Source organism: Zalophus californianus, chromosome 3 (genome assembly GCF_009762305.2).
Source record: "Zalophus californianus isolate mZalCal1 chromosome 3, mZalCal1.pri.v2, whole genome shotgun sequence".
Lineage (NCBI taxonomy): Eukaryota > Metazoa > Chordata > Mammalia > Carnivora > Otariidae > Zalophus > Zalophus californianus.
In genome coordinates, this window is record NC_045597.1 from 54373911 (window position 1) to 54389391 (window position 15481).

Genomic DNA, 15481 nt, shown 5'->3' on the forward strand with positions numbered 1-15481 from the left:
ATTAATAAAAGAAAGAACAAGAACCATATGATCCTGGGGCTCCTGGGTGGCTCAGTTGGTTAAGCGTCTGCCTTCAGCTCAGCTCATGTTCCCAGGGCCCTGGGATCAAGCCCCGCATCGGGCTCCCTGCTCGGCGGAGAGAATGCTTCTCCCTTTCCCTATGCCTGCTCCTCTGCCTGCCCCTCTGCCTACTTGTGCTCTCTGTCTCTCTGTCAAATAAATAAATAAATAAATCTTAAAAAAAAAAAGAACCATATGATCCTCTCAGTAGATGCAGAAAAAGCATTTGACAAAGTACAGCATCCTTTCTTGATTAAAACTCTTCACAGTGTAGGGATAGAGGGTACATACCTCAATATCATAAAAGCCATCTATGAAAAACCCACAGTGAATATCATACTCAATGGGGAAAAACTGAGAACTTTTCCCCTAAGGTCAGGAACACGGCAGGGATGTCCACCATCACCACTGCTGTTCAACATAGTTCTAGAAGTCCTAGCCTCAGCAATCAGACAACAAAAAGAAATAAAAGGCAAAGAAGAAGTGAAACTCTCACTTTTTGCAGATGATATGATACTTTATGTGGAAAACCCAAAAGACTCCACTCCAAAACTGTTAGAACTCATACAGGAATTCAGTAAAGTGGCAGGATATAAAATCAATGCACAGAAATCAGTGGCATTTCTATACACCAACAACAAGACAGAAGAAAGAGAAATTAAGGAGTCATTCCCATTTACAATTGCACCCAAAACCGTAAGATACCTAGGAATAAATCTAACCAAAGAGGCAAGGATTCTGTATTCAGAAAACTATAGAATACTCATGAAAGAAATTGAGGAACACACAAAGAAATGGAAAAACGTTCCATGCTCATGGATTGGAAGAGAAATATTGTGAAAATGTCTATGCTACCTAGAGCAATCTACACATTTAATGCAATCCCTATCAAAATACCATCAACTTCTTTCAAAGAAATAGAACAAATAATCCTAAAATTTGTATGGAACTAGAAAAGACCCCGAATAGCCAGAGGAATGTTGAAAAAGAAAAGCAAAGCAGGTGGCATCACAATTCTGGACTTTAAGCTCTATTACAAAGCTGTAATCATCAAGACAGTATAGTACTGGCACAAAAACAGACACAAAGATCAATGAAACAGAATAGAGAGCCCAGAAATGGACCCTCAACTCTATGGTCAACTTATCTTCGACAAAGCAGTAAAGAATGTCCAATGGAAAACAGACAGTCTCTTCAACAAATGGTTGGGAAAATTGGATAGCCACACGCAGAAGAATGAAACTGGACCATTTCCTTACACCACACATAAAAATAGACTAAAATGGATAAAAGACCAAAATGTGAGACAGGAATCCATCAAAATCCTAGAGGAAAACACAGGCAGCAACCTCTTTGACCTCAGCAACTTCTTCCTAGACACAGCTCTGAAGGCAAGGGAAGCAAGAGTAAAAATGAAATATTGGGACTTCATCAAGATAAAAAGCTTTTGCACAACAAAGGAAAACAAGTCAACAAAACCAAAAGACAACTGACAGAATGGGAGAAGATATTTGCAAATGACATATCAGATAAAGGGCTAGTATCCAAAATCTATAAAGAACTTATCAAACTCAACACCCAAAGAACAAATAATCCAATCAAGAAATGGGCAGAAGACCTGAACAGACATTTCTGCAAAGACATCCAAATGGCCAACAAACACATGAAAAAGTGCTCAACATCACTCGGCATCAGGGAAATCCAAATCAAAACCTCAATGAGATACCACCTCACACCAGTCAGAATGGCTGAAATTAACAAGTCAGGAAACAACAGATGCTGGCAAGGATGTGGAGAAAGGGAAACCCTCCTACACTGTTGGTGGGAATGCGAGCTGGTGCAGCCACTCTGGAAAACGGTATGGAGGTTCCTCAAAAAATTGAAAATAAAGCTACCCTATGACCCGCAATTGCACTACTGGGTATTTACCCCAAAGATAAAAATGTAGTGATCCGAAGGAGCAGATGCACCCCAATGTTTATAGCAGCAATGTCCATAATAGCCAAACTATGGAAAGAGCCAAGATGTTCATCAACAGATGAATAAAGATGTGGTATATATATACAATGGAATATTATGCAGCCATCAAAAAATGAAATCTTGCCATTTGCAACGACGTGGATGGAACTGGACGGTGTTATGCTGAGTGAAATAAGTCAATCAGAGAAAGACAAGTATCCTATGATCTCACTGATAGGAGGAATTTGAGAAACAAGACAGAGGATCATAGGGGAACAGAGGGAAAAATGAAACAAGACAAAATCAGAGAGGGAGACAAACCATAAGAGATGCTAAATCTCAGGAAATAAACTGAGGGTTGCTGGAGTGGAGGGTGATGGGGTGGGAAAGAAAGGGTGGCTGGGGGATGGACATTAGGGAGGGTAAGTACTATGGTGAGTGCTGTGAATTGTGTAAGAGTGCTGAATTACAGACCTGTTCCCCTGAAACAAATAATACATTATGTGTTAATAAAAAATTTTTTAAAAATTTTATCATTTGTGTTAACATTTATTTGTAAAAGTTACTCTATAATCATTTAAATAATATATTTATGGACATCAGAAGTACTCACTGAAGAAAGTTAATACGATAAAAATGATAAAGCCCTAGGGTAAAAATCAAAAGGTCTGGGTTCCAGGGCCTTACTGCCATTTACTAGTTGGTATGATCATACATAGCAAACTTAATTGCCCTATCCAAATCTCACTTTCTTCATTTGTAAATGAGTATAAAGATGTCTGCCTTACCTCTCTGGGACAGTTGGCATTTCTCACCAGCACCTCCTTTTTAAAACCTACTTTTCACACCACCATTCTTCTCTGGTTCTCAGATATCTGAGCATTCCTTCTCAATCTCAATTGTTCCTTCAAATACAGGTCTTCTTCAGGGTGCAATTATCATAATTTCCTCTGCTCATTCTATGTATACTCCTTGGGTAATCTTATCCATACTTACATATTGAGCTACATATATGCTGATGATTCACAGAACATAGTGGCTGTTGAGTCCTACACCCAGGTGCCACTGGCCATCTCAAATCAGACCAGTCAGACTAATCCTACTCCCCTTCCCATCCTGTTCTTCCTTGCATTACTTATCTATTGTCAGAACCATAAGACCTCAGTGACAATTAATATTTATTGCTCACAGGAGTGAGAACAGTTGGAGTTGGCCAGATGTTGACACTGGTTAGATTTGCTCAAATGTCTGGGCTTGACTGGCTGTAAGATGGTTTGGTTTGGCTGACTGGGTGGCTGTGGTATCTTGGCTTTGCTTCATATGTATCTTATCCTCTAGGGGGCTAGGTTAGGCATGTCCTCAAGATGACAGGAGATGCAAAAGAATGAAAGTCCAATTATGGAAGAGCTTTTTCAAGCTTCTATTTATAATACTTGGTAATATCCCAGTTAGTCACATGATGAAACTCACAGTCAAAGGGTAGAAGTATGATCACCTACTGTAATGATACATGGCAAGGGTGTAACTATAGACAAAGATGAGGATCTGGGACCAAAAATGCAAATTGCCACTCCCCTAGTTTCCCAAACTAATTAACTAATGGTACTACTTTGGGAGCCAGCCTTAATTCCTTCCTTCTATTTGCTATTTATATCTCTTCACCAAATTTTATAGATCCTCTCACCAAAACAACTCTGCAGACCATCATCCATTCTTTTTTTTTTTTCCCTATCTAGTATAGCATTCTCTTTAAATAAATTTATAATTTTGGGAAGGAGCAGTGCATTAAAAAGACAGACCCAGTTATCCTTTTCCTGGCAGAGATGAGAGAGAAAAGTACAACATGCTGATGAACCTCAATTTTTATCTCCAGCTCTGAGATTTCAAATGCCCACTTGACATTCCTCTTTGGATACCCAATAGACATCTAAACTATTCATGTTCAGAAAAGAATAATCTATACACCCAACATGTTCCTCCCCTAGTCTTCCTGATTTCGATAAATTGCACCACTTTACACCTAATTAATACTCAAGATCTACAAGTCATTCTTGATTCTTCTCTTTACCTAATCCCCCCACAACCTACTTACCAGCAAAGCTTGATGGTTGGGCCTCCAACATAAAATCCCAAATTGACTTCTGACCAATTTTTGTAGTGTGGCCTGCCTCCTGCCTGGTCTTCTTATTTCTATTCTTCCCTCTCTCCCACAATCATGTTCCACATATTAGATGGAAGAATCTTTCAAAAACATAAGGCCTATCTTATTACCTCCCTGCTCAAGACCTTCCAGTGATTTCCTATTGCAGTAATAATAAAATTTAAATTCCTTAATGTGGCTTATAAGGTCATATATCCTCTAGTCACTATTTACTGTGCCATCCCTCTCATGTTTTACTCTCCCCTCTTCCAGCCTCCTTTCTGTTTATTAAATATGCCTAGTGCCTTCTCATTTGAGGATATTTGTAATTGCTCTCTCAACCTTAGGACTTCTCTACCCCTAGTTATTACCTGTTGGGGTCTTTGTCTTTCACAATTCAGCTATATTATTACTCTTCAAATAGTCTTCCCTGAATTAAAATATAAATTAACCACCTATCTTTCTCCTTGAGTTACTCTCTACACATTATTGTATTTCCTTTGTAACACATCCGTTAATGGAATTACCTTTTTTGTTTATTTCTTTATTGCCTGCCTCCCCTGACTAGAAAGTAAGCCCCATGGGTGCAGTAACTTTGTCTTCTTTACCATTATCTTCTCAGTGTTTAAAATAGTACTTGGTAAAATGAAGGTGATCAATAAATATTAAATGATTGAATGAGTGATGCACAGGGACATAGGCACGGCCAGCTAGATCAGGCTATTGACACTATTGATCAATATGGGGAAAGATGGTATTTCCACTGATTTGGTCATCATCTCTTCTCTCTCCTGGACTAATGTAATAGACTATTAATGTTTCTCCCTGGCTTTAGTCAATTCCTCCTTCAACCCATTTCTACCCTTTCACTAGAATTTGTTGATGCTGTTCTCCTTCTCCTCATGCCAAAGCCCTCCTCCTCCTTTTACCCCTCCTCTTTTCTTCTTCCTTCCCTTCCTCTTCCCCTCTCCTTTTTTTTTGTTTATAGATTTATTGATGTAGAATTTACATAAACTGCACATATTTAAACTTTACAACTGATGAGTTTTGACTTACTTTTATGTTCATGAGACATCACAATAAAGATAATAAACATATCTATTACCCACAAGTTTCCTCCTGCCGCTTTGCAATCCATCCTTCTCTCCCATCTCTCCATTCCCAATCATTCATTCGCTCTCTATCACTAAAGATAAGTTTGCATTTTCAAGAATTTTACAAAAATAGAATCTCACCATATATATTTTTTTAGTCTCACCACTTTCACTCAGCATAATTACTTTTAGATACATCTGTATTGTTGTATATATCAGTGGCTCTTCCTTTTTATTGCTGAGTAGCATTCCATTGTATGGATATACCACACTTTGTTCTGATGGGTATTTGGGTTGTATGCAATTTTCCAGTGAGCATACACTTTCATTTCTCTTGGGTAAACAAATATCTAGAAGTTGAATGGCTGAGTTATACAGTAATTATATCTTAATTTTTTAAGAAAATGTAAACTGTTTCCAAAGTGCTTGTACTGAACATCTGTGAATAAAAAGTTTTACTTCCTCCTTTCAATATGGATCCCTTTTATTTATTTTTCTTTCATGACTGCACTTGCTTGAACCACCAGTACCATAGAAATAACAGAAGTGGTAAGACCACATATCCTTGCCTTGTTCCTCATCTTAGGAGAGAAACATTCAGTTTTTCACCATTAGGTATGAAGTTGGCTATAGGATTCATAAAGGGATGTATATGCCCTCTTTTAGATTAAGGAAGTTCTACTCCTAATTTCCTAGAGTTTTTATCATGAATGGATGTTGGATTATGAAAAGTATTTTTTATGCATCTATAGTTCTCTTTCTAAAATATAAATGTAATCATTTGCTCTCTTGCCTAAAGCCCATCAAAATCTTCCCATCACTTTTAGAATAATGTCCAAGTTTCTTAATATGCAGGTTAGTAATGTCCACAATAGAGGCATGAACACAAATTTAACGCTGAAGACGGAATGATCACAAAGCGATATTTCAGTTGAGTTTAAAAGAAGACAGCTGGAGTTCACTTGAATATTGGGTATCTAGGACAGGTTTAAGGGTTAGGGGGTGAGGAGGATGGTATTCCGGACCTCAAAACATACCCTGTGCTATACTGCCACCAAACTACATATACAGTTAACCCTTGAGCAACACAGGTTTGTGCTGCATGGGTCCGTGTATAGGCAGATTTTTTATATATATAAATACACTACAGTACTGTAAATGTATTTTCTCTTCCTTATAATTTTTTTTAAGATTTTATTTATTTGAGAGAGTGAACACGCGCGCGCGAGAGAGAGAGCACAAGCCAGGGGGAGAGGCAAAGGGAGAAGTAGACTGGTGAGCAGGAAGCCCAATGCAACTTGCAACTCAGGGCTTGATCCCAGGACCCTGGGATCATGACCTGAGCCAAAGGCAGTTGTTTAACCAACTGAGCCACCCAGGCGTCCGCCTGTGATTTTCTTAATGACATTTTTTTCTCTAGCTGACTTTATTGTAAAAATACAGTATATAATACATGTAACTTAAAGATCTGTCTTAACTGACTGTTTATGTTATTGTTAAGTCTTCTAGTCAATAGTAGCCTATTGTAGTTAAGTTTTGGGGTAATCAAAATTTATATGTGGATTTAACTGGGCCAGACGTTAACACTCCTAACCCCCACCTTATTCAAGGGTCAACTGTAGTTCTATGAATGTATCAAATGCTATTTCAGGCCTCTGTGAATTCTCTCAGAAACCTGTTGTCCGGAATACCATCCTCCTCACCCCCTAACCCTTAAACCTGTCCTAGATACCCAATATTCAAGTGAACTCCAGCTGTCTTCTTTTAAACTCAACTGAAATATCACTTTGTGATCATTCCATCTTCAGCGTTAAATTTGTGTTCATGCCTCTATTGTGGACATTACTAACCTGCATATAATTATTTATTTCGTTGTCTCCCTCTTCAATAGATGAGTGAGGACAATGTTTGGCAAAATGCTTAATAAAAAGTAGGCCCTCAAGGGGCGCCTGGGTGGCTCAGTTGGTTAAGTGGCTGCCTTTGGCTCAGGTCATGATTCCGGGTCCTGGGAATGAGCCCCACATCGGGCTCCATGCTCAGCAGGAAGCCTGCTTCTCCCTCTCCCACTCCCCCTACTTATGTTCCCTCTCTCGCTGTCTCTCTGTCAAATGAATAAATAAATAAAATCTTAAAAAAAAAAAGTAGGCCCTTGATATAAGTGAAATAACCCCTGTGAAACTCATTGAAGACTGAGAAGGTTTACAGAAAATTTCTTCATAAGAAGCTAAGACATTATTATTTTTATATTATATTGTCTTGCAAAAAATGTATTCTTTTCTAAAAGCGACTATGCAATGCAAATATTTATGAGATCCATATTTAGTATAATTATTATCGTCACAGCTCTGCTGATGCATTAATACCTAAAGCCAACATCAAAATCTAGCTCTATATTGTCCACCAGGGCCCCAGCAGGATTCTTTACATATATTTACAAATATTAATTCATTTAATCCTCATGAAAACCTTGTAAGCAGGTCATATTATTATCTCCATTTTACAAATACCAAAACACAAGCACAGAGAAATTAAACCATGGCACTGAAAGTGGCAAACCTTGTCTTTCAAACTAGGTAGCCGGGCTGTAGAGCCTAGTCTTCACTTCTATGATATATTTAATAATAACCTTTACAAAGCACAAAGTAAACATACCATTTCCATTTTTGTTTCTTTAGCTATATTAACAGAGTATAGTTATATCTAATTGTGCTGCATACAAAAAACAAGTATGGCTTCCAGATTCCGCACAGTGGAATTATGACTATATTATGAAATATAAGGAACACAAAAATGTTTCTTACCAACTTGAAATGTTCACTGACAACTAATAACTCAAAAGCCATGGCTTTAAAAACACTGGCTTAAAAACTTAACCTTCCTTCAATTTAGCATTTTAGGAAAAACTATCAAATAGAAGTGAGTTTAAAATAATTCTATGTGATACATTGGGTTTTATATGTACACACTACAGTTGTAAGGACATTGCTGAATCCTTGTATACTGGGTGTGTGAAATGTTCCATGAAACTAGAATACTTGTACAGACTTCACTTTGGGATAACATAATAATTAAGAAGGAGTAAGCATGAAAAACAGGAGTTTCAAATAGCCTCCCAAGTTAAGTATCCTTAATAACTTCCCTATTAATAATTTAATATAGTTCTGAAGATAGTAATGACTCATTTAAAAGACTATATGAAGTAGATTACCTGCAAATGGAACAGAACTTTTTTGTTTTTTTCTATTTCTGATGTTTGTGATTGTTGTTGCTTTGCAACTTGTTCTACAGCATCAGTTAATGAAGATGTGCCTTGGTTAGCCAGAGCTGAACAAAAGAATAAAGTATATAAAAAAATGAAAGTTGCAAATACTCTAAGAAAGTTATTGTTTCTTCACACATAGTCATGAAAAATGTGATGTTTCTCTAAATAAAGTAGATTTAGGGTTGGTAATATTACCTTTCTGACTACAAACAAAACCAAAATCAAAAGCCATATTAATACACAATTCAGAATTGCCTACTGTAATGTTATACCTGTTCCTGTATGGAACAGGATAAATATTTTGATAGTCCTCATTTTTTTAATCCAGACCACTTATACATATACATAATTACAGTGCTACCATAATAACCATATAGCAATTATAGTTGATGAATTTTCAGTACAGGCCTGCATTTTTAGGTTGTTATGCCTTTTCTAAACACCATGTAAGTTTCTTCCTGGAGAAATTTAATAGCTTCCCTCTATTCTATTTGGCTATACATGTTAACACAATTATCCTATCATACTACCTTTTTGTTGCTGCTTATCTTTTAATTATTTATTTAAGATTGCTTCATTACCTTCTTCAGGAACTCCTTGACTCTTCCTTTCTTTGTTGCCTGACATTCTACTTTGTCTCTTTCTCCCTTTTTTGTTCACCTTCTTTATGCCTACAAAATAATCAATATTGACAAATTTTCACTCTTCTTTGTTTTTTTTTCCCCCATCATTTATCCTGGTGATACTGAAAGCAAATTCACTGTCAAATACCTCATAGGGATGGCAATGATATTTCATCATTGTTCCAAGAATTAAAACACAATGGTTAAGTCAGAGAGTTTTATAGAGAAAATAGAACTGTATTTGAATCCTGGTTCTCCTACTTTTTAGCTGTTATGATTTTGAGCAAGTTTCTTAACCTCTTTGATCATCAGGGTCCTCATCTGTAAAACCTCCCAGGACTGTCATAATAAAGTAATATACGTAGCATGCTTAGCATAGTACCTTACATATATAGTGAGTAATTCATTACTATGGACTCTGTCTAGGGTTTCCTTTGCTAGTTCCTCCTCAGCGTCAGTGTCCCAGTGCTAAGTCTTTAGGCCTCTTCTCTAAACTGACTCTTCAGGTGATGTCATCTAGTTGCATAGCTTTAAAATCCACTTACAGGTTTTATCTTATTTATATCTCTAACTTGAACATCCTTCTTGAGCTCCAGACTCATTCTAAATTGCCTACTTGGTATCTTGACTCGGATTTTTAGAGTCATTTCAACTTAATACATCCCAAACTGAACTCTTGATGTCTCTGTTCACTCCATCACCACCACTAAACCTCCTCCTTCATAGTCTCTTCCTTTCAATAAGTTACAAGTTTTTCTTGTTCAGGCCCAAAACCCTGGAGACATTAGCAAGGAGGTCTCTAGAAGAGTGTAGAGTCCATGGAAATTCAACAAGACTTGCCCAAGATAATCATAAATGAGAGCTCATTGTTGATGTTTCATAGGCCCTTTGGGAAATCCTTTAAGACATTTTCCAAGTATATGGCCCAGGACTTCTCCCCAATTGTTTACTCAAAGGACAAACCAGAATCTCGACTTTTCTCTTATATGCTGCATGCAATTCTTTTAGCAAAACTCATTGGTTCTACGTTTAAATTATATTAGAATCCACTCACTGCTTACCACTTCTAAATAGTATCTTAGTAGAGAAGCCTTCCCTCATAACCTTTAAAACAGGACCTCTCCTCCTTCATTCTCCATTTCCTTACCCTGCCTGATTTTTTTTAATAGCGTTTGTCACCACTGATATTTTATATACATTTGTTTCTTTTCTATGTCCTTTTACTAATGTAAACTCCACCAGGGCAGAGACCTTAGAACAGTGCCTGGCACTTACTTAATAGGTGTCTATTTGTAGTCTATCTCCACTCCAATTTACCCTGTTCTAATGATAGAATTATGCTCCTAAAATACTGTTCCCACCATGTCAACATCACAGCCAATCTTTCAACTCCATCATAGATGGCATCTTCTTTAAGAAGTCTTTCTTGATCTTTCTTGGTAGATATGATCCTTCCCTCTCTTTAGTGCAATTGTTTCTATATCTCTGTAACAGTTTAGGTCATACAGTAAGATAGAGCTAGCTTTGAACTCAGGTTGTACCACTTACTACTTTATTAGGTAAATTCTTTCCAAGCTGGGCCTAAGATTCTTTATCTATAAAACAGAAACAAACACCAAAAACTAATGATGTAATATATGGTGATTAACATAACAATAAAAAAATTAAAAAAAAAAAGAAACAATAGTAATACCTGTCTCATTAGGACTATTGGGAGGACTACATGAAATAATGCATGACAGCATTTAGCAAATTCCTGCTACTCAAAAGTTTTTGTTCTTATTATTTCCATTACTTTATACTATATTTCCCCATTAAACTGTAAGCTCCAGGAAGACAGATATAATGTCTTATACATTTTTGTATTCCCTAAAAAATTTGGTTTAGAAATCTAAAAAATGAAGAAAATTAGATTTATATAACAAAAAATAAAATAACTGATACTTCTTGATCTTTATTTCTGAAGCAACATAAATTGAAAAACTCTTGGGTGACATTTATTTAAACCAACTATTTGTGAAAGGATATCTACTTTATTTTTTTTTTTAAGATTTTATTTGTTTATTTGACAGAGAGAGACACAGTGAGAGAGGGAACACAAGCAAGGGGAATGGGAGAGGGAGAAGCAGGCTTCCCGCGGAGCAGGGAGCCCGACGCGGGGCTCAATCCCAGGACCCTGGGATCACGACCTGAGCCAAAGGCAGACACTTAATGACTGAGCCACCCAGGTGCCCCAAGGATATCTACTTTAAAATTGGGAAAGTTTTAGGGGCACCTAGGTGGCTCAGTTAGGTAAGTGTCTGCCTTTGGCTCAGGTCCATGATCTGGTCATGGGTGGGACTGAGCACCAAGTGAGGCTCCCTGCTCAGGGGTGGAGTCTGCTTCTCTCTCTCCCTCTGCCCCTCTCCCCGCCTTCCCCATTCGTGCTCTCTCTCTCAAATAAATAAATAAAATCTTAAAAAAAATAAAATTAAATTGGGAAAGTTTTTGTTTTTTCTGGATCTCTATTGTAGAATGGACAAAAGATAAAAATGAAAACTACTGCCACCTACTGATAATTCATTACAATTGGTTAAATCAATGAAAACAGAGTTTAGACTAGACAGTATCAAACTCTTTCATTCAAACCATATATGTAGGTACATATAATATGCAAGGTATTGTGAGGAATATAAAGATGAATTAAGTGACTCTGATTAAAAAAATATCTACAGTATTCCATAGTAAATGTCCAATTTACATCTAAAACACATTTAGAAAAAATATTTTTAACTAAGAAAATTAGCTTTACAGAAAACAATGTAATGCAGATACTATATTAAACTACCATTCTCTTATAATAACTATAGTTAACATTTATTGAGTACTTATAAGTAACTAGCATTTTTCTAAGTGCTTTCACATGAATTATCTTCATTTTCCCTCAGAGCAATCCTATAACCTAGATATTATTTTTATTAATATTTTGTAGATGAATAAACTAAGACTTGGAGAAATTAAGAAATTAGCCAAAGGCCACACATCCAACAAGTAGGAAGGATGGAATTTGAAACAATTAGGATCCAAATTAACGTTTATTAGGCACTTCATATGTACTAAAGCACTGGGATAAGCATGATTTGTGCATTATCTCTTTTCCATTGAAGAGGCAAACCCCTCTATTTGACCCTTGGGAGAATTTAAAAAGGCCATGGTTCCAGCTTTTGGAAACTCATCATCTGGTACCTCCTCCACGTTAATGAGCAAAATAAAGCAAGATTGTCAAACTACTCTGGGGCTTTTGAGAGCTTTTAGCTTAGAAGAATTAAGAGGCAATTGTACATGTGCATCCATATCACATAGGCACTGTTTTTGATTCTGAATGGGAAAAGCTATCACGTGAACCTGCTAGGTAGTTAAAGTAGTTAAGTTTATAATTTCATTCTACCCCTTTAGAATAGATACTTTATCAGAAAACAGATAATTTTTCCTTGTGTGAAACTGTTTTCTAAGGGGGGTAAACCTGACATTTAACTGAGAAAGCTAAAAATTAGCCTAGGGCAAGATGAGATAAAAGAGTTCCTTGGTATCAAGCAAATTTTAAATTATGGTCTATATTTGCCATAAGCATGATGAAATCAAATTTGAGTGGTTCAATTCCAACAAGATAATAGTGGGGAAAATGTGACACACTGTGCAAATGAGTAAGAATAAGACATATTTCAGGTAAAAAAAGACCATAAGTGTTTTCAACCACATGTTTTCAAGAGAAGTTACAACATTATCAGAGTCATCCAAAGGATTTAATTCACTGAATCATTAAAAATTTATTCATACCTGTTATATACTTGTGTGTTAGGATCTGCTAGGACTAGGTATTACTCTCTTCTTTGACCAGGCAGTGAGATTAAGGTTTCAGGATGCTGAAAACAAAATAAAACAAAAACCCAGAGGATTTGTACTGTTCTTTAACTTCCTATCAAAGACAATACAGACAACAATAATATATTATCCACATTGCTTCTAGCTTTCTACCAAAGGTGAGATTTCTCTGAATGTTCTGATAGTGCTGGACTACCAAATGTGTCCTTTTAAAGTGTAGACATACAGAGACTGATCAGCAGCTTGAATCCAAGCTTTAAGGGATGGCTAGGCCACTGTTTCAAATAGAAATTCTAGGCCTATGATGAAATCCAGTCATAACCTACCTGCTTGTTTCATTGAGAACAGTAAGAAGCAAGGTCTTCTGTTACTCTACAAGTAAGCATGATTTCTAAACCATAAGGAGCTTGTAGTGGGTTGAATGGTGCCCGCCCATAAGTCTATATCCTAACCTCCAGAACCTGTGAATGTGGTCTTATTTGGAAAAATAGTCTTTGCAGATGTAATTAAGTTAAGTATCTTGGATGAGATCATGGTGGATTTAGGGTGGGCCCTAAATCCAATGACAGGTAAGAGACTGGCTATGTAAAAAGTGGTCAGACCATATATAAATACAGCACTTTCACCCACAACCTGCAGCAACCAATTCAGGAAACCAATCTGCTATCTATAGTAACCAGACTAGGAAGCCATACGGCTATCTATGTCAGACTTGTAGGAAGCCAGATCACTATCTCTAATAACAATTCCAGAAGCCAAACAATAAGTCCTATAACAATTGGCCCCAAATGACCAGTATTTGATGAATAACTAACAGCTTCCCTAATTGGGGCCAATCAGAGAAAGCCAAAATGTACACTCTTAACCAATCACATAGGAAGTCCCGCTTCTAGTTAGCCTACCTACAGCTTCCCCATGCCAGTAGCCTCCAATCGGGATATACCTGAAGATTTCCCCTTTTTCCACTATTAAAGCTTTCCTACTCTGCCAACACACAAGTGATGGTGGCTGACTCCCTTGCCATAGCAAACTCTGAATAAATAATTCTTTGCTTTTTCTCATATGGCTGGTCATTATTTCCACACAGTTGTTTTTATAGCAGAAAGGCAGAGGGAAATTTGAAACTCAGACACACATTAAGAAGACCATATGAGTATGAAGACATAGAGTCCCAAGTCACACAGCTATATACTATCAAGTTCATCCTTATAAAGTGTACACTTCAGTGTTTAATTGACTTTTTCAACTTATTACTAGGCTATGGGTCCAGACTGCATCAATGAGGGTTTCTTTTGTATGAACAAAATGCTAAGGAAGAAGCAATTAATTCTGCCTGGTGAGGGAATGGGGATCCAAAGAAAGTTATGATTGAGCTTGAAAGATCTTAAATAAGTAGCAGTTAGGTAAGCATAAAGAGAAGGGTGTTCTAAGTAAAAGGAATAGCATATGTATAGGGTAAAATCTCGTAGCTCATCCAAGAAACAGCCTCCAGTTTGAGTGGCTTGGAAATGAGGCAGTTGTTTTTCAAACCTAATTATGCATCTGAATCATCTGTATAGATTAAAACAAAATAAACAGCAAAGAAAAACATGCCCAGACTTGACTCCCAGAGATTCTGATTCAAATGTATACCAAGTGGAGTCCCTAGATTTAGTTTTAAGTTCTGCTTGTAGTTCTGATGTACAGCCAGGAGAACCACTGGAGTGGGGTGAATGGAGATGAGGTAAGAGAGTTAGATGGGGGTAGATAGTCTAGGAAAAAATGGTGAAAGGAAATGCTATGTAAATACAACACAATGACAAACTATCTCTTCCCTGCCAGCTTTCCTATTTTGAAATATTTTTAAATTTTTTACTGCCACTATTGTTTCATGAAAGAAAATGAATTCCCATCATTGTCTATAAAAACAGGGTTGTACCTCAAAAGATCTCTATTTTGCTTAAGATAATATTTAACATAAACAAACTCAGAGATTGCAGAGTGTCCCTTCTGATCAGGTGTACCATCTACCGCTCAGGGCTCTTAAATGCCCCACAAAAATCATGAAAATACAAATTTGGCAAAAATATCTGCCAGGGATACTGAACAGCATGTTCCTATTCTGGGTTGGTGATCCCATTACCTAGTCAAATAGAATGGAAGCACTTGCCCACCTCCAAGTGCTCTTCTAAACTCCTAGATATCTAGGACTCTTTCTCTTTCAGGCAAAACTTCTTCAGCATTTACGGTCTGAGCAACAGTAAAGACAAAAGGGACCTCTCCTTCCACCATAACCAGTTCCATAGGAAGCATCCTTTCTCCTACTCTTCAATGGCTGAAGAGATTGTCCCTTTATCTTAGCATCTGCCCTCCATGTAGTAGTAGCTGTTCGCTATTTCTAAATAAATGTTATACTCTTTGAGGTTAGACAAGGGATGCTAATTTATCACAATTCTAAGAGTTACTGTCTTCTAATTTTCTCCTAGTGGCACAGATTTTAAAC

General features: G+C 36.9%; 1 protein-coding gene across 8 annotated transcripts in view; it reads right to left on the minus strand.

Moving 5' to 3' along the window:
- CCDC122 (coiled-coil domain containing 122) overlaps nt 1-15481 on the minus strand; it is a 32875-nt gene that overhangs the window by 16571 nt on the left and 823 nt on the right. For 5 of the 8 annotated variants that reach the window (XM_027591397.2, XM_027591396.2, XM_027591394.2 and 2 more), the window contains exons 2-4: nt 12955-13040; nt 9097-9186; nt 8462-8577 (exon numbers count right to left, since the gene is read on the minus strand). In XM_027591397.2, coding sequence (XP_027447198.1) covers nt 8462-8577; nt 9097-9142 — 162 coding nt within the window. In that variant the 5' untranslated portion in view covers nt 9143-9186; nt 12955-13040. The remainder of the gene's footprint in view (nt 1-8461; nt 8578-9096; nt 9187-12954; nt 13041-15481) is intronic. The other 3 variants (XM_027591402.2, XM_027591401.2, XM_027591400.2) reach the window with 2 other exon arrangements.